The sequence below is a fragment of the Dendropsophus ebraccatus genome, chromosome 10, assembly GCF_027789765.1.
Source record: "Dendropsophus ebraccatus isolate aDenEbr1 chromosome 10, aDenEbr1.pat, whole genome shotgun sequence".
Lineage (NCBI taxonomy): Eukaryota > Metazoa > Chordata > Amphibia > Anura > Hylidae > Dendropsophus > Dendropsophus ebraccatus.
This window is the reverse complement of record NC_091463.1, coordinates 78,533,744-78,558,777: the sequence shown is the minus strand read 5'-3', so window position 1 is coordinate 78,558,777 and position 25,034 is coordinate 78,533,744. Positions and strand designations below refer to the sequence as shown.

General features: G+C 45.5%; 1 protein-coding gene across 6 annotated transcripts in view; it reads right to left on the bottom strand.

Annotated features, from left to right (window-relative positions):
• The window catches only part of SIPA1L3 (signal induced proliferation associated 1 like 3), a 140,932-nt gene that overhangs the window by 37,624 nt on the left and 78,274 nt on the right, over window positions 1–25,034 (bottom strand). For 5 of the 6 annotated variants that reach the window (XM_069943510.1, XM_069943509.1, XM_069943508.1 and 2 more), the window contains 2 exons: window positions 8,511–8,600; window positions 4,531–6,137 (listed from right to left, as the gene is read on the bottom strand). In XM_069943510.1, coding sequence (XP_069799611.1) covers window positions 4,531–5,959 — 1,429 coding nt within the window. In that variant the 5' untranslated portion in view covers window positions 5,960–6,137; window positions 8,511–8,600. Of the gene's footprint in view, window positions 1–4,530; window positions 6,138–8,510; window positions 8,601–14,037; window positions 14,093–25,034 lie in introns of those variants that run through there. The other variant, XM_069943512.1, reaches the window with a different exon arrangement.

The following is a 25,034-nucleotide window of genomic DNA, read 5'->3' as shown; positions in this document are numbered from 1 at the left end:
TCCTGTAGGACATACAGCAGCTGATAAGTATGGCAATACTGGAGATTTTTTTAAGTAGAAAAAAATTACAAATCTATAAAACCAGTTGATTTAAAAGAAAAAGATTTTCGCTAGATAACCCCTTTAAAGTTGTCTCTGAAAGCCGCCATAGAGAGCTAAACACCCTCATGTGCGATCCTATGGTCCCCTTCTCTCATAAGGATGACAGGGAAGGCTATTGTCTTGTGGCTTCTGTTGTAGCTTCTGGTAACAACAATATACCCGAGCACTGAAGGTGATGCCCTTACCTCTTCTATTTGCCCTGGGTTCCTCTAAAACTGAAGGCACGCTATAATAAAAACTGCTGCACAGGCAAAAGTCAAGAAGTGCTCCAGCTTACAAGGAGTAGATTAGTATTCATAGACTGGAAACACCATCTTCTTGACAGAATTGCCGGTGGAGTAGTTCTCATAGATGCCTGTAAGGTGTCTCTGGAGAGGAAGCGCTCACAGCCCCTGTTATACTACAGCAGCTCTTAGCGTGTCCCTGTAGGGTATACAGAAAGGAGGCAAACACGGCTACATCACAAATATACTCATGTAAAGACTTAGGATATTATTGGCCTCACTGCTAGATCCCTGACTAATGCTGCTCCAAGACCTGCTAGATCCCTGACTAATGCTGCTCCAAGACCTGCTAGATCCCTGACTAATGCTGCTCCAAGACCTGCTAGATCCCTGACTAATGCTGCTCCAAGACCTGCTAGATCCCTGACTAATGCTGCTCCAGGACCTGCTAGATCCCTGACTAATGCTGCTCCAAGACCTGCTAGATCCCTGACTAATGCTGCTCCAAGACCTGCTAGATCCCTGACTAATGCTGCTCCAAGACCTGCTAGATCCCTGACTAATGCTGCTCCAAGACCTGCTAGATCCCTGACTAATGCTGCTCCAAGACCTGCTAGATCCCTGACTAATGCTGCTCCAAGACCTGCTAGATCCCTGACTAATGCTGCTCCAAGACCTGCTAGATCCCTGACTAATGCTGCTCCAAGACCTGCTAGATCCCTGACTAATGCTGCTCCAAGACCTGCTAGATCCCTGACTAATGCTGCTCCAAGACCTGCTAGATCCCTGACTAATGCTGCTCCAAGACCTGCTAGATCCCTGACTAATGCTGCTCCAAGACCTGCTAGATCCCTGACTAATGCTGCTCCAAGACCTGCTAGATCCCTGACTAATGCTGCTCCAAGACCTGCTAGATCCCTGACTAATGCTGCTCCAAGACCTGCTAGATCCCTGACTAATGCTGCTCCAAGACCTGCTAGATCCCTGACTAATGCTGCTCCAAGACCTGCTAGATCCCTGACTAATGCTGCTCCAAGACCTGCTAGATCCCTGACTAATGCTGCTCCAAGACCTGCTAGATCCCTGACTAATGCTGCTCCAAGACCTGCTAGATCCCTGACTAATGCTGCTCCAAGACCTGCTAGATCCCTGACTAATGCTGCTCCAAGACCTGCTAGATCCCTGACTAATGCTGCTCCAAGACCTGAGATAAAGCTGTTCAGCGGCAGCTGTCACCTGATCCTTAAAGGGGTTATTCAGGATTATACAAGACATAGCTACTTTATTCCAAAAACAGAGCCGCACCAGGTTGTGAGCTGTATTACAACCCGGATCCAAGAAACGAAGTTGCAATACTGCACACAAGCTGTGGGCAAGGGAGGCGCTGTTTCTGGAAGAAAGCAGCCATGTTTTTTTTTCTAATCCTGGATAAATCCTGATGTCACGAATTGTGCTTTATAACCTCTAGGAATGGCCCCATACACATTAAACATGTTGGCTGAACCCATGTATGAATGGGGGCCTGAATCATGGCTACGGAGGTATGTTAAATGGGTAGTGCAGCAAAAAAAAAAAACTGGTATTAAAAGATCTCAAGTCTTCCAGTACTTAGCAGCTGCTGTATGTCCTGTGGGAAGTGGTGTATTTTTTCCAGTCTGACACAGTGCTCTCTGCTGCCACCTCTGTCCGAGACAGGAACTGTCCAGAACAGTAGCAAATCCCCATAGAACACCTCTCCTGATATTTAGAGTGGAAAGAATACACCAATTCCTGCAGGACATACAGCAGCTGAGAAGTACTGAAAGACTTGGGATTTTTTAATAGAAGCAAATTACAAATCTCTGGCACCATTTTGAAAGATTATTTATTATTATTTTTTTTTTAAAGCAGTATTCTTACCCATAACATACACTTTCCCTATCCACAGGATTGGAATAAGAATCTGAGCCCCTGAGATCGTGAGAACATGATCCAAGTCTCCCATTGGAATGGAGCAGTGGGTCTTTTTGGCCTGGCACTGCTCCACAGTCAATGGGTGCTGCCAGGGACAGTGCTCTACCCTATGGATACAGAATAATAGTGTCTTCTGCTGGAATACCCCTTTACATCTCAACCACTCAAATCGTTAGATCTTATGCTACGTTTACACGGAGTGATAATTCGCCCGATCGTACGATTAACGATTTCGAAGTAACGTGTTTTTTTTTATAACGATCATCGTTTAGATGGAACGATATATCGTACAGAAAATTCATTTTGCGATTGTTTTGCGATCGCTTAAGCCTATATAAGCCTATCAAGCTAATTGCTCGATCGTTCGCTGCGTTTACACGGAACAATTATCGCTCAATGCGATCGTTATCGCGAAAATTTGCCTGATAATCGTTCCGTGTAAACGTAGCATTATGATGCGTTTACACAGAAAGATTATCTGACAGATTATCTGCCAAAGATTTGAAGCCAAAGCCAGGAACAGACTATAAACAGAGATCAGGTCATAAAGGAAAGACTGAGATTTCTCCTCTTTTCAAATCCACTCCTGGCTTTGGCTTTAAATCTTTGGCAGATAATCTGTCAGATAATCTTTCTGTGTAAACGCACCATTACCCGCTTCTATCCACATGGAACACATGATCACTCAGCTGAACGGAGTGTTCATGTTTATAGAGCAGGGGTAGGGAACCTTGGCCCTCCAGCTGTTGCAAAACTACAATTCCCATCATGCCTGGACAGCCAAATCTTTAGCTTTAGCTGTCCAGGCATGATGGGAGTAGTCCTTTTGCAACAGCTGGAGAGCCAAGGTTCCTTACCCCTGGTATAGAGGAATCAGGAGAGATAGGGAACAGCCAAATAAGCTATAGGTTGTGTCTAATATTGCCCCACTCCGCAAGTACCTAGCACATTCATTCATAGAGAAGTTTTTTGCAATGTACAGCTCTCACGGCAACCCCTATCATGATGGGAGCTGTAGTTCTGTATCAGCTGGAAAGCCACATGTTGGGGGGGAAGGGGGGGGGGGGGGGACTTCCAGGCCGACACCCAAAGGAATAGTAACATGAACACAATCCAAGTCTCCGTGGATGGATGTAGCCTTAACTCTTTGTTCTTCATTCATAATCTCCGACAGGTATCGTGCTTCCCCCCCTAGAGACGCTGCCTATATAAACGGGAGCAATCCCTGGTGCCTGTCGCTAATGGGAAGCAGCTCCGCTAATAAAACGACATTATGGTAATTAGGCCATGGACACATTATGCATCTTCATTCTACATTAATCTACTGAGTCTCAGAACAGCTCCGCCGGCTTACAGCAAAGAACCAGCCGCAAGACAGGGAGAGACACTCTGCAATAAGATACTTGTCAGGCCCTCTGGGCGGAAGGGAATGTTTTCAGGCAAACCTGTCATATCCATCCTGGGTTCTCACATATCACACTAGAAATCTCAATACGATGGTCCTGTCATTAAAATCTAACCTGTCCTCAAGGGATAACATAGTCAGAGCTATATGGGCTATACAGGACTATCAAGGTGGCTAAAATAAGGGAGAGTCCTATTAGACAGCCCGAAGTGCATTGTGAATGAGTGCCGATCCACAAGACTCGGGGTCTCGGAGTAATGGCCCTATTACACGGAGCGATAATTGATTTGGCCGATTATCGCTCCGTGTACAAGAGACATCGAGGCGCCGACCGCACATTGCTACGTGTAATAGCAATGCACGGCTGACGATTCCCCAAAAACCTGACACCTTACCTCTCCCCGCTCCCGGTCTTCTCTCTTGTGCTCCCAGCGGCTGAGCGACCTGTCAGCTGACAAGCCGCTCAGCCAATCACAGGGAAGATGCGGAGCAAAAGAGAGAACACCGGGAGCGGGGAGAGGTAAGGTGTCAGGTGTTTGGGCAAGGGCTGCATGGACATCGCTAACGATGTCCATGCAGCCTTTACTGCCCGATTATCAGGCGGTCTAATAGTTCCAGTAAACGAGCGCCAATCTAGCAGATCGGCGCTCGATTACTAAAATGATCGGGCCGTGCAATAGTACCCTGAGTATGGTCAAGACGTTTGGTGACTAAATAATATACTAAAAATATACTAAATATACTTTGTTGATGGATGCATTTAATTCTAAAAGACATGACCTATGCACAAAAGTGGCGCTGTTTCCATGTTAAACGGTATAAGAAAAAAACAATAGACCATCCTACCTTTGCCATGGAAGTAGTCTTGGAAATATCGGGCTCCCAGATCCACATGTTCTATACTGTAGTGCTTTAATCTCCCCTGAGTCTTCTGCATTTCCTTGGACACTTCCAAAACAGATATACTGGCGTTGGTACAGTATACAGAGAGGGAGGGCTCTAATACTCCCCCTTCAGTTCCATTCGGAGAACCTGCAGAAGCCTTGGAGAAGCTGACATTGCGCTCAGACATCCCCCCTGTCTCATTTCGGAAATGTGGACAGCTGAGGAGGAGGTCATTGCTGTTATTGTCCCCCATGTCATGCTCCAGGTTCTCTTTGAAGTTCAGGTCTTCGGTGCTGGTGAAACTGGGGTCCATGTTGCCAAGACTAAAGGCTTTAGAAACGGCTAAGGACATGGCAGATGCGGCAGACGCTCCAGTGGTAGTGTTCCGCCTTTGGGCCACGTAATTCCGGTTGGCAGCTACTTCATTCAGGTCGAAGAGCATGCTCTGCACATCATAGTGGGCAAAGGATTTGGGGCAGATCCAGGGCCTGTGACTTTCATCCTGGTCCACAAATGACTTTCCCATTTCATTGTCACTTTTGTTGCTTCTCAACTTGCGAAAGATGGAGGAGTCGTTGGACTCGCCCTTGGTGGCTCGCTTTCGCTGCTTATCTTTTAACGTACAGTCATCTCTTTGATACTGTCCATTGCGCAGATCTGTCCTGGAGCTCGCTGCCAAGTGGAGATTAGAAGCAATGCTGGAGTCCTCATGAAGAAGACCACTTCCCCTCATAGGTGACTCACTTCCTTTGTCATGCTTCTCATTTCTTAAGTCTTTAAGCATATCGTATAAGCTCTGGTCTGAAACGCCTTGCACGTTAATAGAAGACGTGCTACCATACTCTCTGAAAAGGGGCATCCCATTGCTTAGCTTTGACCCCCTGGGCTCCAAAGAGACATCCACATCACATTCACTAAGTGTTGTCTCACTGTTGCTTCTATTCCGAAGAGTGATAAATGTCCGACCTGGAGACCTCGGCCAACCATCTAAGAACTCCACATCTTTGGACCTCTTCCTCGATAGTCTATGAAAGCCTCGAAATCCTGGAGAACCCCCATTGCTCTGGAAATGTTGTCCATTTTGAAAACCCCTTTGAGAATAGAATTCTTTAGGTTCATCCATCTCCCTTGATGGACTAGGGGTCATTGTCTCTTTTTGAGTCTCTTTTTTAGGAGGCCAGTCGGCAATCCTGGCACGCACTCCCATTTTCGGCATTGCCGGAGTGATGGAGCTAAACTTTGACGCATCTGCAGAGTGTTGCATACCATTGCTGTTCTGTCCCCACAGGCCCTGTGGATAGTAATCCACTCCTCGGATGCCATCATTCGCTCTCATGGACATGCCACTGGCCTCCGCTCCATCATTGTGGTAGGGTCTGTAGCTGGTCATGCTCCAATACAGATATAAATATCCGTATCGAGCAAAATCGTATTAAAGTTTTTTGTTAAGCCAAAGTGCAGAACCATTATTGGGACGTTGTCAGTGCAAATTTACACAAAGTAATCTGTGTGAGAACAAGAGCGCTCATGTGCATGTCCGAAGAGAAGCCACATCATTTCAGAGGAATCTGCAAGAGACGAGAGATAGTGCAGTAATAAGCCGATGACAGAACAAATAAAATATAGCCAAGGGCAAGTGACACGCCAACGTTTAGGGTTATTTTTTGCTGAGCTTATTATTCACGTCTAAAAAAAAGTGAAATACTGAGCAACCGCCAAGAAAAACAGATACATAACAAAAACATACGTAACCAAAACCATGAAAGATAAAGGGATTAAAGGGGTGGAACATAAACATACATAGCAGTATCACCAATACTAAGGCTTTCATGGCTTCCATTGGACCTCACACACTATACTGGGGTCATCAGAAAGGGTTTGGGTGCTACTTTGATGGTGCTATTCATGTAATCAGAAATAATAGAATGGGTAAAGCAGTCTCCCGGCAAAAACACACACGTGTAAGTATATATGTGGACAGCATTAGTTGTATGTAGAAATAACTTCATAACAAACACGCCAAATGGGAGGACAGATGAAGCACTTACGATGAAGAGTCATTGCTCAGCAGTCAGGTGCCGACAGGACCAGAGACTATTACATGACAGAAATGCTACATTATCACACTACACGTATGAAACCATAAATTAGACTGGGACGGCACTGTAATTTTCCCTGGGATGGGACTCTCAAACAATAAATGGCTCTGGGATGAGCTGTCATGAGTCATGTAGAAGCAGCGGATTGGGTTATATAGAGTTTAGCTCCTCTTTGAAGACACGCTTCAAAATAGATCTAAAAGATATTGGCTCATATTTACCACAACTGACTAATCCTTGAGGTGCACATACACTTTATACTAAGGTAGCTCAAACTCAACTATGGTATAAGGTGCATGGGGGCCTCCAGAGGATGTTGGGGAGATCATGGTCAAGCGTGCTGGATTTTTGGATGTATGGCCACTTTTGGACTTTGCAAACTTAGACTTTTTACACTAGTCGAAAACTGAGGTACCGTCTAAGTAGCTCATACGATCCATCGCCCACAATCATACCCCACTTAACCAAGCAAAAAGTGGATTCACTGAGGCATAGCCACCGTCTGTGAAAAGAATTTACATTGACTTGCTGTTTCCAACAACTCCCATCCATGAGATACTAAGTGATCTGTTATGTATTGGTAAATCTCTAGTTAATTTATTGGAATTAACAACAATGGAGACTCTGAATCAAGCCCATCTTGTCTAACTTTAGCGTCTGACCTCACCAATGCTCTTCTAGGTGAATGGGCAAAATTCAAGATCTTGTAGAAAGTCTTCCCAGAAGAGTGGAAGCAGTTATGCCTGCAAAGGGGGATTTAGACCGGGATGTGCTAAAAGCTCCTGTAGGTGTAATGTGTAGGTATCCCTATACTCCTGTGCATATAGCGTATATCATCTAAGGTCATTCCGTACCAACTAAATACACTGCAGATTTGATGAAGTAACGGCCTTTAGCTAACTACGGGTTGAAGTGCAGTGCAACCAGCCGTCTATAATACTGGGTGACGGGTATTTCTAAGAAGGAGCTTGGTTCTGAAATTGCTTGGTTACCAACCTTTCACAGCTTATACTTGAGGGTTGTTAAGAGACCAGCTAAAGTCAATTCAGAGAATATAAGGCCACTTGTCCAATGAAAACGCATCTGGCTTTATCGTCAGATCAGTGGGAGTCCAGGCTGCCAGAGCCCCGCTGATATGGAAATGCCCTTTAATTTTCCATGAAGGGTAATGTTCTGCTATGCACCGCAAAGGCGCACGATACACATTTTTTGTTTTCTCATTATTGACACCAAGGAACACCTTTCCTAAATATACAGATTTCATTTACAAAAGAATCAACAAAATCAGCGTAACGTGCTTAGAGGTAAGCCGAACACGTAACAAAACCCCATGAAAATTACTATACAGCCTGAGGCCACGGGAACAATGCAGTGTGACAGTGTGATCCGCGCAAGAAAGATCCTGCCAATCCAAACACAATGCCTCACAATTCACCAACGTTCAGAAACGAGGGCAACACTTTACTATATTAGGCACCTACAGAAGATCTTAAAGGAAAATTACTCCCACCTTAGAGGAGCTGTATTTGGAGGTCACAATGGCGTCTATCCTTAGTGCACAGCTAACCTCTTGAATTGGAGGTATATAAAGAAAGCAAGTACACATTGTAAAATATAGCAAGAAGCTCTATTGAAAAGCTCACCCATAAACATGCATGCTTATATCACCTGAGTGTGCACGCTGCATATAGCATACTATTGGAGGATGGGGATAGTCATACACTGGTGGGATTGTCCATCATTTAGCTAATGTGTTTGTATGGATCTAGGGGAGGAGGTGAATCCACTATGTGGTAACAAAAAAACTCTGGAAAGTGGTGACCAAGTATGTGAGCCGCCTACCTGAATGACGTCATGCTTCTCTCCACTGGTGGCACTTAAAATACGGCCAGGAAGTCACAGATTCTTGAAGACGATGAAAGCACTTGTTTTCTGTAAAGAAAAGACAAAGTTTATTCGAATGATGGAAAACCTAAATGAGCACATGATGTATATTGTAGTCTGGATGATGATGATAATAATACAGAGGTTACAGATTCTGGTACCAAGGCTTCAGATGTCATAGACATAATCACTGCCTAATGGTGCGTTTACACAGACAGATTTATCTGACAGATCTTTGAAGCCAAAGCCAGGAACAGACTATAAACAGGGATCAGCTCATAAAGGAAAGACTGGGATCTATCCTCTTTTCAAATCCATTCCTGACTTTGGCTTCCAAAATCTGTCAGATAAATCTCTCTGTGTAAACGCACCCTTACACTGCATGTTTATCCGCGTAACATCAAGTCATATGAGCCGCATTGTAGAGCCCATCACACAGCTCGGTAGTCGCACAGGGAGGGCTGCATAAGCGATCACCAGATTCTGTGTGTGGCTGTCAGCTGCACATCCTCTATTACACAGGGAGATGTGAAGTTGACACCCTATGATTTTTTTAACCTGTTAAAATGACTTGATCAGTCAATGTATGAGCGCTGGCTGATGGCAAAGTCACATGCAACTTGTGACCAAAGCTTTGCATTTTTGCCAGCAGTTGCGCTGTGATGTGTTGCATGCCACAACGCAACCACATTGACAATCATTAAATGTGATGTATCTTCATGTTACGGATCAGTCACTAGGTAGTTCTTGACTTAGGGTCCTATTAGAGAAAAGCGATTTTTCATTTTCACCAATTAAAGGGGTTATCCAGCGCTACAAAAACATGGCCACTTTCTTCCAGAGACAACACGACTCTTGTCTCCACTTCAGATGTGGTTTACAATTAAGCTCCATTCACTTCAATGGAACTGAATTGCAAAACTCTACCCAAACTGGAGACAAGAGTGGTGCTGTCTCTAGAGGAAAGTGACCAAAAAAAAAAAACAGAGCAATCGCTAAGCTCAAGGAGAACAGTGAAAAAATTCCAATGAAGTACTCAATCAAGAGTCTCCACTGATGCCCCCAAAATTTAAATATGCAAAAAAGAAGTCCGTGGAGCCTTGGTTCAGAGTCTCAAAACACGGGAATAGCCAGATATCCCTAGCCTGTTGCCACGGGTGCCTTCATGATGGGGAGAGCACCACACCACCCTGATAAATAGCCCCTTAAGTCTCATTCGGTTGCAAGTATTGGAACATAAATAGGGAAACAACAGAGTGGCCCCTTTTGTGTCAAAGTCTAACTCAAGGTGCGAGCATAGCGACATGACAAGGGCTTGCCAAGGCAGGCATCCATCCACTGACAGCTGTTTCGGATTATTTGCCCCTCGTCAGTGTGGAGCAGGATTCTGGCTAGTTGGAGCAATGACAAATCAACCAACAAAACACAGTAATCACTGAACTCAAGGAGATCAGTGAAAAAAATTCCAATGACGTACTCAATCAAGAGTCTCCACTGATGCCCCCCAAAAATTTAAATATGCAAAAAAAGAGTCCGTGGAGCCTCGGCTGCGAGTCTCAAAACACGGGAGAAAAGTGGAAAGTGGCCATGTTTTTATAGCGCTGGATGACCTCTTTAATGATAATCAATCAAGTACAAATGTTTTTGGGAATGACCTGAAATTGTTCACCATAATACACAGAACAATAGTTGTTAGTTATGATCATTACTACGATCATTTACTTCTTTTGATATCAGCAAATGGAACGATGTAATACATACACAGAAGATTAGCAAATATTTAGCAAACGATTAACGAGTCTATGGTCAGCTTAAAAAAATCAATCAACGACACATGACCAATTTTTCGCTTCTTGCCTGCTTATACATTTAAATTTGAACGATATAATTTTTTTGCATGATCGCCCCGTGTACGAGGACCCTTAGTGAGGAGGGTTTCTGCTTCAGTGTGTTTTTGCATGGTGTAAGAAAAGAGGACAGAGGAAGTGACTGTTACCTAAGGAGTCACTATAAGTGTCAAAAGGCTAAAGAATTACCCTCCAACATAGCAAGGACAACTACTACTCCCATGTCACAAATGTTCTTTCATACAACCCCAAGGATGGCCGTGTATTTGTCCCCTTGTGAGTTACATGCCATTCATACCAGCTCATTTATGTATATGAATGTCCCCGCTTGTGCCGAGACCAGAGCTGCATTCACAGATGTCAATAGCATTCAGCATTCATGGTTGTCTCCGGATCTGCACAGTAAAGCCATCTTCCCCAACCTCTCTATCCGTTGCAAAACTACAACTCCCATCATGCCCTGACAGCGGAGGGGTGATGTAAAGTCTTTACTCCATTCACTCTGTTAGGGATATGTCTGTCAGCATGTAAAACCTGTACAATTATTCACGCTTAACATATACAGCAAATGTGAATGAAAGTGTGCGGCGCCACACTGTGATAAGTGCCCGGTTAGAACCGCTATGACCCTTTAAAATGGAACATTAACCCTTACATTCCTTTTACCTTGCATATATTATATCCCGAAGGCTGACAGAGATGCAAACATCCGTTCACATGGGAAAAATTGTGAGAAATTTCTTTACTGGAATGTTAATGGTTATCAATGGTAACAGAGAAAACTGGTCATACTGGCCAATCACTGCCGCCTCTATGTCCAGCTTAAGCCTGGACATCTCTGCCTTTAGGCTCTGTTCACACTAGCGTCATGGTTTCTGTTTATAAAGGAGCCAAGACAAGTTGTGATGCATCTGTTTTCAAGTATTTCTCAACATCCCCTGACAGATACCATTAAAGAGGACATGTCACCTCCCCTGACCCGTCAGTTTTAGTAGATACTTCTATTTCCCATCATATAAGCATGGTTTCTTTACAAATCTGCGATGCGCTATCCCTGTCCATGCATGATGAGAATTGTAGTTTTATATCAGCTGGAGTTTGACACCTGTGATTTAGAGGGACAGGCGACTTTCTTTATAGACCATGGGGGAGATTTATCAAACATGGTGTAAAGTGAATCTGGCTCAGTTGCCCCTAGCAACCAATCAGATTCCACCATCATTTTCCAAAGAGTCTGTGAGGAATGAAAGGTGGAATCTGATTGGTTGCTAGGGGCAACTGAGCCAGATTCACTTTACACCATGTTTGATAAATCTCCCCCCATATACAAAATTCTCATGTCTACATGCAGCTGTACATGATAAATGACCAATTCAGCTCTGCTACATCTGTAGGCTTAGACAAGAAATTTCCGAGTACAGTTATGTGTTAATCTTCAGTATGACCACCATGGCACCGGTCACTCAACGCCGCACAGACATCAGTGTGAGAACTCAGAAACTATTTTGACGCTTCCCCGTCGTCTGCCAACGCGGTTCAGAGTCTGGCGACAGGAAAGCTGAGGGCTATTCACTGTCTAATTAACCTAAAAAGACAATTCTGGAATGTGTGATGAGATATTAACAGGCATTGTGCCCTTCTTACACAGGGATGATGAGCAAAAGTGGCATAGAGAAGAGCGAGGCTCTGAAGGTCTGTGACAGAAGAGCGATGCCACTGCAGGGCACCAACTCTCAAACTACTTACTGTCATTCCCACGACGTCCATTACCGTACCGCCTCGCCCAGCTTTACAAGTCATGATATTTGGTAAGTTAGACGCGCAAATGCCATTGTTTTCATGACTAGAAGGCCAGGTCCATCAATGAGGGTATTGCTATTTCTACAGAAGTCTGACTAAGGGTATGTGCCCACTACGGAATACACACAACTCCGCCACGCGACCTCCGCTTGATGTTCAGGCCGCCTCATAGACTCAATGATATTTGACACGTCAATTCTTTGAGCGGACGGTAGAATTCGACGGCAAATATCACTGAGTCTATGGGACAGGCGGAACATCAAGCGGAGGCCGAATGCGCTTGAAGTCTCTGTGTGTATTCCATAATGTGCACATACCCTTACGTGGAGACAGCAGCTTGGGCGTTGTTGCCCACATGTACAGACGGAATTTGGATCTGTAGGCCTATACCATATCCACGTATGATTTTGTCACCAAGAAAGTTTATAAGTCGCATGACAATCTGCGTTACACTGCAATATGGATCCATCGAGGTGCCTATGGCCCATGTAGATTTGCCTCGCCACGCTAGAGTTTCCAGCAAAGATTCTCTTCACAATAGTAAAATCAGATCAATAAGTTGCATAAACTTTCCTTAGTGAATCTGCATACCCCCCCCCCCCCCAATGTCTACTGGATTGCAAGTTCTTCAGGCCACGGTGTTAATGGCCGTTGCACTTGATGTTATAGTTACAGACTGTTCGTGAGAGCGGGAAAGATCGATATCCGCACAAGCGTGAAAGCTGGAAAGTCAATCACAATAACAGATACAAAACGCTTCTTACTTTGTTACGCCTGGATGTGTGAAGAGGAGACAGGATATCGATCCATTATCTGCCCCTTTACTCCTTTGATACCAAATTGGTAAAAATCGCTTTAGATCTCTATGGCTTTGAACACAGTCATAGTGAAAGTTTGAACTAGTCTTTCAAAAGTTTCGGTAAATGTTATCAGTTGCTTCAGCAGCCAATCAGATTCAAGATCTAATTCTGCAAAGAATAAAGGAGGAATGTGATTGGCTGTCCTGAACAACTGCTTCATTTCCCGTTGATAGACCCCCTATTGTGACTGCCACTGTGCATTCAGTCCCTGCTGCTTATATAGGTTACACAAAGTACTGTACATGTAAAGTACGCAGTGACAGACGCATTTACAGGAAACCCTGCCGCTGCAATGGTGGCATAGATCTGAAGGATATTCCCACAATAGAGAACATTACACACTCCTATCTTTGCCAACTGCTGTTGAACATTCAATAGTAGCAATAACAACCAGCAGCTGAAAGAACAAAAAAAAAAATCCTGGCATGTCTCCGTACAGCCCGGACCGTCACCGCTCCTCTGGCTTTCCCCACACATTAAAAGGAGTATCACAGTGACCCAATTTTCTGTCCGTTTTCCCACATGGTTCATCTAATGGCGTAATGACAGCATAGTTATATGGGAAATGTGAAGAGCATAGCAATCTGTTATTGGCAGAAAAAAAACAGAAGAGCAGGTGGAGGGTAGAGAGGAGGCCATGGCTGCCAGGACCATGCACACACAGACATGGACAAAAGTTTTTTCTTTTTTTTCTTTTTTACATTTAGTTTCAGGTAAATGTTATCACAGGAAACAGTGATGTCACCAACGTGTTATATCACGTAGCGACATAACTATGGAATGTAAACAGTGCCTCATAATAAAGGTATAGCGCATACACACAAACAAGTGTGACCAGCTCTCTCCATCATCACACACAGCATGGCATCTGTGCCGAGTGAGACTTTCTCATGTCATTTCCCCTCCTTTAAGGTCGACGGTGAAAATTAAAAACAGAAAAATGTCAGTGTCCAAAGGGCACCCTGCTGTGCCTCCTACCTGTGAGGCTGGTCTGTGACTAAGTCTGATATGCCAGGAAGGTGTGACGGTGCCCTCTGGACTCCAGATCCCATTATCGAATGTAAAACACAGTGAATAGAAGATTTTGAGTCATCTGTTTTGGTCGCATTGGTAAAAGCTGTATTTTATGTCTCTTCCTACCGCCGCCATAGGAGTCACCCTTCAGTCCACTTAGAGCCCTGTACATCTGTCTAGTTATGGCCTGATCCACCTTCCTCCATGTTGCTGAGTGACAACCCCTACGGGAGCTGTAATAACAACTACACTGATTGACGCCCAGTTTCAGAGCAAGAAAGTTCCCTTTAGGGTACAAACCCACACAGCGTATACACAGTAGATACGCAACAAATACGCAGCAAATACGCAGCAGATTTGTTGGTACAGATTTGATGCTGTGTTCAGTTATTTAGATCTAATCTGCTGCGTATTTGCTGCGTGTTTGCTGCGTATTTGCTGCGTATCGCAGCAGTAAATACGCTGCTTATACGGTGTGTGGGTTTATACCCTTAAGTTTAGTAAACTTTGTCCTACCTGCACCATAACATCCTCACCTTGTTGACATAACTCCCTGGTGTGATCATCTCACCGACTATACAGATGAAAAACACACATACACGGCCATCACGGTACAGTCCAGTGTGGTGTATAATACTGCAGGATCCACATCCTGCAGCGTGCGGGACCCAGGAAGAAGCAGAGCGCAAGAGGAGCCCTGCAGCATTGATAGGTAATGTATACAGTATAAACAAGGGCTGCAAGAACCAAGAACATCAGTAACGATGTCCATGCAGCCCTTGTTAAACGATTAATATGTAATAGGCCAAGTAAAAGAGCGCCGATCTGCTATCAGTTATTATTGGGCCCCTAGCAGCCTGTGTAATAGGACCCTTGGTATCAGTGGGGGTCCCAAGTGTCAACTCCCCTCAATAATCATAAAGTACACAGTGTTCCCCAACCTATGGCTGTCCAGCTGTTGCAAAACCCCAACTTCCATCATCCTTTGGCTGTCAGGGCATGATGGGAGTTGGGGTTTTGCTACAGCTAGACAGCCACCGATTGGGGAACACTGTCCTGGTATTATGCCTTCATCTTATGAGATAGGAATACACCTTAGCTTGATACCACCCAGCCTAGAACGGACTGTAAGCGGACTGTAGAACGGACAATGAATGGATTAGAGAACGAACCTTTCACCTATCCGCATTACTGGCCCCCTTAGATTACACTGAGCCCTAACTCCACCCTTTCGGTAACTGGCTGCCAGCCCATAGTACCAGCTGCTCCCATTACATCAAAAGGGAAGTTTTATAACCAGCTGTAATAAGGGAGGGGGAGGTGTAATCCTAGACTTTACTCTATGAGGGATTCGGCATGGAGAGCTAACTCTTTAAGAGCCAGCTGTGCAGAACCCCAGCCCCCCTCCCCATGCGGTGTACAGCAATCTTCCTTATGAATAAGACCCGGAGATGATGGAACCTGGCTAGACATGTTTATAGCAGCCGTGTAGGATGGGTTGGGCGCAATGAGCTAATAACCTGCATGCAGGAAATAAGCGCAGGGACGGTTGGGACTCTGTCCCTTTAAGATGATTATCTGTGGTTCAAAGGGAAAAACAATCCCATCCCGCAGAATTTCTGGGCCGTGCACCCACCTTCCCACAACTATACGTGTAGTGTCACCTTACAGCAGCTGCCAGGCTCTTGGAAGTCTAGTTTCTTTGTTACACGGCTCATTTACTTTACCATCATTCCTTCACGACAGAAGCTCCTCGGCATTTATTCAGTCGATTCCATTAGGGTCTCTGTTACGGTGGATTCACACGAGGCAGATCTATTGCAGGAATTTCTGCGGCTGAAAAGCCGTTCCAGAAACGTGCAAGGACTTCTGCATGAACAGGACAGGCACAGAAATGTGTGAGTGTGTGAATATAATGGAAGTGTGTATATATAATGGAAGTGTGTGTGTGTATGTATGTATGTATATATGTGTGTGTGTGTGTGTGTGTGTGTATGTATGTATATATATATATATATATATATATATGTGTGTGTGTGTGTATATGCATGTATATAATGGAAATGAGAATTTGTATGTGTGTGTATATGTGGGTATGTATGTATGTATATGTATGTGTGTGTAGGTTTGTACAGATGTAGCCATGGTTAACAAGTGAAGATGGGTTTGCTGAGTCCCATTATAAACTACGGAGGGGGATAAGTGAGCAGGAAGAAGAGACAAGCAGCTGTGTAGTTTGGAGACTGTCTGGGCCCAAAGAACACTGGATTCAGAGGTCAAAAAGCTCAGTGCTGGTCTGGTAACTTGGTGTGGTAAGATTGCAGGATGATGTGCTGTGCAAGGCTGCCTTTTCTCCTCTCTGTGCTCACTCATCCACTTTCCCCAGACCATAAAATACACAGAAAAGCTGCTTCTTCTGAAGTGAGGGGGGAGGCTGCAAAACAGCTTTTTGAGGAGGGAACTCTTTGCTTAATAAAACTTATTACAGAGTTTCTTAAAATCACTTGTACTATTGATATTTATTAATTTCTGTAAAGTGACATTTAACGGACAGTTACACTTTAAATCATTAACACAGGTTACAGCTGAGATAAATAGATTATACACTATCTATCTATCTATCTATCTATCTCCATCATCAAGGATCTAGTATTCTGGCTATGACCTTCCCGGGGCCTGTTAGTCTTGCTCCAGTTCATACTCTTTCTGCTTGACAGCACCGCCTCATCTCTAGTCTCCTCTACGACTACTGGCATGGCCTCAGTGCCATATGGTACTAGTGCTGGTGCCCTGCAGGGCTGGGATCCTGACAGATGCCCCTTCTCCCTGACAATCCAGTTTCCTGACCACAGTGCAGTGGTTTCTGACCCATAACAGCTGCAAGCTGGGGGTTGTAGTTGTCGCATGTTAGGAGTTATGCAATCGCTGGAGATGACAGTCTGTATTGTCTGTCTGAAATAAGAAATTGTGAGCATGAGACATGTGAACACATTCTCTGTATAACGCCATCAACCCTCTCAGCAACCTCCCCCAGAATCCTGAACAGCATATGAGAAAACCAGGAGGATTCACAATGCAGGAGACTACAGCCCTATAAGGACGGCCATTTTGGTTTTAGTCAGGTTAAAAAAGGTGTGACAAACTCGCAGCCCTCCGGTTGGTGCAAAACTACAATTGGACAGGCATGATGGGAATTGTAGTTTTGCAACAGCTTTAGGGCTGCCAGTTTGGCCCCCTTGTGTTAGACTTACATGAGTTGCAGGTCAGGGTATGCATCACAATCGTCCCCCAGATGGGCCACCAATATTAGATCAGTGGGATCGCCCTCCCAGCACCCCTACTGCATAGTCTTCAATGGTTCGGTTTACATATAGTACGGAGATAGAGAGGTAAAGGTCCCCATATCCTTATCACTACTGACAGATGATGTCAGTGGTAACATGGGTTAAGCAAAATGGAAAATTATGGTGACCCCTTTGTTCAGAGAGAGACAAGCCGCAGCAAGAGCACTCTCACTGCAGCATACCCCTCCCCAGAGAGAATACAGGAATGCTCAGCCACAATCCTGTGTATGGGGGTGGGGGGTCAGATGGTGAATGATCGCCTGGCTATAATTTATTGAAGGTGTATCAGGGATTTAAAGCGAATGTGCCATCAGGTAGATCGCTTTGGGTTTTATACCTTAACGGTTCAGCGCAGCCCTTTTTCTTTAACCGCTGCCCAGTTCCCGCACAGGGCACCGATCAATTCCCGAGCAGCGCTCCGCCATGGAGAACTGGGGGCAGGCCTGCCGACCCCAAGTGTGACAAAACCCCCTCCCCCCTGTGACATAGTTCCATTGATTCTAATGTAGCCACATTACATATGGGAGATCATCGCACTGGGGGCCAGTGTCTGTGGTGGGCCGGTGCTCAGGAATAGACCAGCGCCATGTCCGGGAACCAGGCGGCGGTTCAAACAAAGGACCACGTCACCAGTGCCGATCCGTTAAGGTAAAAAACAGTGGTGTACCTGATGGCACATTTGCTTTCAGAACGGCACCACTGTCCCACTCGGGTGAACGGGGCAATGCTGCAGCTCCTTGCACAGAGGCTGTGAGCTGCGGCCCCTTTATATGGCCGATCGGTGGGGGTGACGAGAGGACGGACGCTCACTGATCTAATATTGATGGCCTCCATCAATTTTTAAATGCTGAATAACCCCTTTAGGGCATATACTCCAATGTACCATGCGTGCTGTGGATTTGACGCTGATGTAAATCAATGTAATCGGTTGACATATCACATCCAAAATTATGTTTTGGCCAGAGATTTGTAATTTACTCCTATTAAAAAAAAAATTCCAGTCTTCCAGTACTTATCAGCTACTGTATGTCCTACAGGAAGTGGTGTATTTTTTCTAGTCTGACACTGTGCTCTCTGCTGCCCCCTCTGTCCATGTCAGAAACTGTCCAGAGCAGCAGAAAATCCCCATAGAAAACCTCTCCTGCTCTCCAGATTGGAAAGAATACACCGCTTCCTGCAGGATGTACAGGAGCTGATACTGGAAGACCTAAAGATTTTTTTTAATAGAAGTAAATTACAAATCTCTGGCACTTTCTGGAACTAGTTGATTTAAAAGAAAAAAAAATAGTGAACTTTCCCTTTAAGCAATGGAGCCTTATGGATAATAGATGCACCTACATATGTGGTGCATATAAGTAAGTGTGCTCTCCAGCTGTTGCAAAACTACAATTCCCAGTGTGCCCGGGCACGCTGGGAATTGTAGTTTTGCACTAAGAGGTGGACCTCAGCCTTATACACTTCTGTATATGCACTGTATGTCATCACATGTATACACCACTCAGTATATATGTAACATGCTCCAGGCCTGGGTATTATTAGCTTATGGAAAACTCCTGTCAACACATATTAATATTAAATAGCCGAAAAGCAAAATGAGGTGTAAGCGTGCGCATGATACAATGCAAAATGCAAAAACGGAGAGAGATTCTCTTCGGAGATTAAACCGGCGCTGAATTATTTATCTCTCCAGCCAATCATACAGAGTGTTTACCTCCCCCGGGGGCCCCGGCTTTAATCTTACTTTTATCTAATGAAAGGGGCCCCTCCGACTCTGTGACTCTCACATCTTGTAATGACGGCCGCACAAGGCAGGGGGGGCCCCATTCACTCACACCCACTCGGAATGACCCCATTTAACTGCAATATGACATCGGTTGATGTTGCCGGAGCCCCATGAATTATTCTGCGCCTCTGTGGAGACGCTGCCAGTTCAGAGGCGGTGCGATTCGGCAGCCCGTCAGGGTGGGGGATGAGCCCTCATAGAGGTAATCAGTTATGACATACTTCCAGCCACATCAGCTCACGCGGCTATGACCTATTTGTAAAGTCCGAGGCTCTTAAGTGACCGTGTCGCTTCTAATTTGGGCTCGTCGATCACAGTGTTAAAGACAAGGCTGTACCCACCCCCCTTCCCGACTGACAGACAGACAAAAGCCTGCACAGTGAGGGTGTCCTATACGTTCAGTGCCGGCCAGGCAGAGCCCACGTGGTGCCAACTACAGGCATCACAGGGAAGATTTGTGCAAGTAGTGCCACGTGCAGAACTACCTAAAATGTGTCCTCTCTATAGCTGAAGTCATGATGCTCATGAACCAGGAGGATCAGGATGATCACTTCTGTCCAAAGTAAATCCCCCTGACAAGTCATGCATATCGGAAGTGATAGTCCTCCTTAAAATGCATGCAAAGTGCAAGTTATCACTTATTATTCAGTGGGGACCCCCACTGATCCTAAGAATGTAGGTCAATTGTCACCTGAATGAATGGAGAATTGTTCTCGGGATTGCTGGGGGTCCCAATGGTCAGACCCCACTGATCAACCAGGTACAGGATAAACTGCATGTAAACATTAAGGGATAATCCAGGATTAGAAATACGACAGTTACTTTCTTGCAAAAACAGCACCAGGCCTGGTTGTGTGCGGTAATACAATTTTTAGAAGCTTAGATAACACCTTTAAGGGGACGTTTGACAATCCGATACCTATAGCTTCCCATTCTGGCAGAATAGTCCTCATCCCACCACATATCATAACCAGGTAAGATATACAGACCTGGCAGCAGGATGTGCCCTGGAAGATATAGGCCATGGCTGAGCCCACCCCTAGGGAGGACCCCTACACTATCCTGACTGTGTGAAATAGAACATGACAAGGCTTATACATAAGAGATGCAGAAATCGGCCCCTCTAACGTGTCACCGTCACGGATGTGGAGGGGAACACTGACTGCAAGGGACATGATGTGTTCCAGCCTAAGGACCCCGTCATATGTCATAAAGCAATGCACGCTTCTGTGCCGGGGAAAACATGACAAGGCAGCTGAAGGTGACAATGCACTGAACGTCGTTTTAAGAATGATTTTCCTTCAGTCCTCCATGGAGAGATTGTCCTTGTTACTAAGGAACAGACCCACAAGGTCCTTGTACTGAGTGACTGCCGCTAATAATCTGCTCTTTCTATTGAAACCTGTTTATTAAAAGGACATTGCCATCAGACTGTTAGGATATGGCACTGCTTCATGATCACAGGGGTCCATCCTCCGGGCCCCCCACAGCTCCGCTATAGTGCTGCATCCTCTTCTTATCCTGCACAGCACCGTTCCCGTCCCGTCCCATTAAGTATATGTGTCTGCACTGCAATTCCCCGCACAGCCGGGTGGAGACCGTCAATGTGACACAGCGCTGCGGCCCCTTCCCTCTCGCGATCAGTGGGGGTCCCAGAAGCTAGAACCCCCACCGGTCATGATGTAATGCATATCCTAGTGATGGGAATACTGCTTTACTATAATAAGGATGATACAATCCCGTGTGAATATCACCATCTGCTGATAAACAGGCATCAGCCGATCCCTCGGAGGGTCTGGGCGAGGGGCACCAGGGCTCGGCAGACCTGTAAGAGCTAAATATGGCTGTCTAATAGACAGACAGCAGAACAGGAAGCCATACTCCATTCATGTCAGATGAAAAGGAGGACTGATAGCGGATTCGGAAGAGAAGAGGAAACTGTGGTTTCAGAGAAACCATTGAATGAGTAAGAAGACTATCTAGTAAGCCTGGATACATAATTTATGTGCTCACCAGTGATGTCAGAGCGCCTTTCACTGGTTTTGCATTACTTTGAATGAGACCACACTTTAGCATGGTGGATGACTACGTTTGCACAGTCCGGCTCCTGCAAATGATCCCACAAGAGCAAATAATGGTAAGTGGTGATGGCGTTACATCACGTGGCAAACTCGTTACAATACTACAATTCCCAAAGCTTTGGCTGCCCGGGCATGATGGAAATTGTAGTTTTGCAGCAAGTTAAACACCCCTGCTTTACGTTATACTGGGGGGGTGCTCGGAGGGGGTTCCTCCCCAACCCTATAGCAGTCAACTGTCCAGGTGATCTCCAAAATAACCTGGATGACCTGATGATCTGGGTTCTCCCTTAGGGTCCTATTCCATGGGCCGACCAGGGCCCGATCAACAATGTAAACGAGGGCCGTTCTGATAGATTTTATTGGGCCTATTCCACGTCCCGATAATCATTTAGCGAGGGCTGCAGGGACATCGTTACCGATGTCCTTGCAGCCCTTGTTTAACCATCATACTTTACCTGTCCAGGCTGCAGGGCTTCTCCCGATCCCGCGCGCAGTAGCGGCCTGTCTCAACTGACAGACCGCTGAGCCAATCACTGGCCGCGGCGGTCCCGGCCAGTGATTGAGTGGTCTGTCAGCTCAGACAGGCCGCTCCGAAGCTGATGCTGCTGTGCGCGGGACCAGGAGAAGGAGCGCAGAAGCCCTACAACCGGGATAGGATGAGTATAATGTTTTTAAATCGTCGGTCACCCGCCGTGCACCGCTACTCCAAGCAGCGATGCCCGGGTGGCGACCCACGATTTAAGGTTTGAACCTAAATGAACGATCAGCCGATGACACGATAATCGGCTGACTGTTCTCTCCATTCCACGGAACGATAATCGCCCAAATCGGGCCGATTATCGCTCCGTGGAATAGGCCCCTTAGGGTCCTATAACACGGAGAGATTTTTAACTATTAACGACTAACGATAAACAATCTCATTTGCTATCGTTCACCTGAAACCATGGTCGTTAGTTACCATTGTTATTGCGATCATTACTATAATCGTTTACTCCATCTGATCCCAGCAAAACCATGAACAATGTGCAATTACACTGAACTATTAGTGAACAAATGCAGAACTTGAGCGAACGAATGTGGAATTACGGTGATTCGTGATTATTTTAGGTTCAGATGTAAATCAATGATCAATGACATACGAACAATTTTCCAACCGTTGCCTGCAATTACACAGAACAATTATTGTTTAAATTCGAACGATAAAACGATTTTTCGCACGATAATCGTCCCGTGTAATAGGGCCCTTACTCTGTCCCCCAATGCAACACTGTATAAGGTCCACAATCCATACATGACGTAAAGAACAGGCGATCTCCCCGAACCTGTGGTTTCTTTAATGAATCCTACTTCAGTGAGAGATGACGACTTCCTGATGGTGGTCCGCAGGGAGGGAGACCCTTGTAATGAGGAGCAAAGTGTTACTCACTGCTGAGCGGCAACGTGACCGGACTTCACTGTGAATCAGATATGAGAGCGGTATGATCACATCCTGCCTCACCAACCTGCAGCTGTACCGAGAGACTGCTGTCCACAGATGGTCTGGAATAACCCCAAAATAGCTGCATAGGGTTAATAATAACCAATATAGTCACATATTCACCATTCAAAGGCCCCCCCCCCCCCACACACACACACATAATGGCTCAACAGTCCCTTAAAGAGGTACTCCGGAGGAAAAGAATTGTTTGTAATTCAACTAGTGTTAGGAAGTTATACAGATTTGTAAATTACTTCTATTTGTAAATCTCAAGCCTTCCAGTACTTATCAGCTACTGTATGTCCTGCAGGAAGTTGTGTATTCTTTCCAGTCTGACACAGTGCTCTCTGCTGCCACCTCTGTCCATGTCAGGAACTGTCCAGAGCAGGAGAGGTTTTCTATGGGGATTTGCTACTGATCTGGACAGTTCCTCACACGGACAGAGGAGGCAGCAGAGAGCACTGTCTCAGACTGGAAAGAAAACAGCATTTCCTGCAGGACATACAGCAGCTAAAAAGCAGGGGAAGACTTGAGATTTTTAAATAGAAGTAAATTACAAATCTATATAACTTTCCGACACCAGTTTACTTGAAAGAAAAAGATTTTTGCTGGAGTGCCCCTTTAACAGATTATTAAATATTCAATATACCAGGTTATCAGACAACCATAGAAACTAGTGTACTGAAGAAGTGTTTCCTAAACTTTGCATTAACGATGATCAGAGACATTCTGGATTATCAGATTCCAGACTACTGATATGTCTCTGTATTGAAAATCTGCGCTGTTCTAGTAAAGCTAATCTAATATTCACAGGACTACCGTGAATCTCTCAGATATGGGCTATAATCCTCAGCATGGCTGCTTATCTTGGCCATTATAATAGACAAGATCTGGTAGGAGATGGAAAGAACGGCCATATCACCATCCTGCATGGCGAGAAAGAAGAAAATGATAAATTTCCTGCCGCTGATTCCCACCCTTAGGATCAGACCAGGAATCTAGAGATTATGCCCGGCATCCAGGACGCAGGCGGCACGCAGCCGTACAGGCTACTTGAGATGCAGGTAGCTTCTTCCAGCCGACAAGGATTTCTCTCCAGTCTAATAACACTGGAGCCGTACAACAAAATGTCCATTAAATGAAGAGTGAGAGGAGATGATGAATGATGTATGGGGCTCGGTGTCTGGACCGCGAGTCTTGTCAGGGCATAAAATAAACTGCGTGCCGAACTGGATATGAAGGCAAATTGAGAGGCAGGACATTCCCTAGCACGGCACTTAGGCGAATGAGGGGAATAAAATGTACGGGCACTTATGATCATGCCCAATGTGCCACTTTATTACCTCTTCCCCGGCTCTAAAGAGCTCCGCACAATAACTCCACGTTCAGTGCCGTAAGCCGACATCCTGATAATAACTAGCATTACGCTACACTATGGCGTCTGACATGTAACCGGGAATCGTGGCGCTAAATCTTCTACCGGTGATGGTCGGTGGTTTCATTTATTAAGGGGTAGAAAAGCGGAATAAGAGTTCACTCCCGCAATGGCAGATCTGCCGGCAACATTAGAGGAAAGTCTGCTGCTCTCTCATGTGTGACCGTGTATAGATCAGACTGCAATGACTATGCACGGCAGCCTTAGAGCCCTACTTATTCACAAGTTAACCCCAAAAATCTCCAGTCTGGTACAGAACCACATCCACACATGGACATCAGCTAGCGGGAAAAACAGAGAAAAATGCAACATATCAGCATTAAAGCTACAGCGACAGTCACATATGGAAAGGCCAATAAAGGCATGATAATGATTGATGATCTCTGTGTTCGGTGCTTGTTTATGGAACCTAGACATGTGTCCCTTGGGTATGTTCACACTGAGTAAAACAGGCAGAATTCCGTGGCGGGACTTTCCACCGCGGAATCCCGCCTGTCTCAGTGTGCCATAGCCTGTCTATGGGAGAGCGCGTGCAGCCGACGCTCTATGCTCAAAGAAGTGACATGTCACGTCTTTGAGCGGAGAGCGGCTGCAGCGGAGGAGTGTGCGCCCTCTCATTCACTCACAGGGGGACACTAATCATGGCGGGATTCCGCCGTATTTGGTCAGTATGAACATACCCTTAAAAGGGGGGAGACAAAAAAAAAGTGGTATTCACCTGGCCCTAAGCCTCCGCCGCACTGCATCCCTCTCCTGGACTCCAGCTAGTTGTCCTCTTAGCTTCCCTCCAGCTACGTCACAACCCGGTTGAAAGATGCCGTGCTCAGCCAGTGAGTGAGTG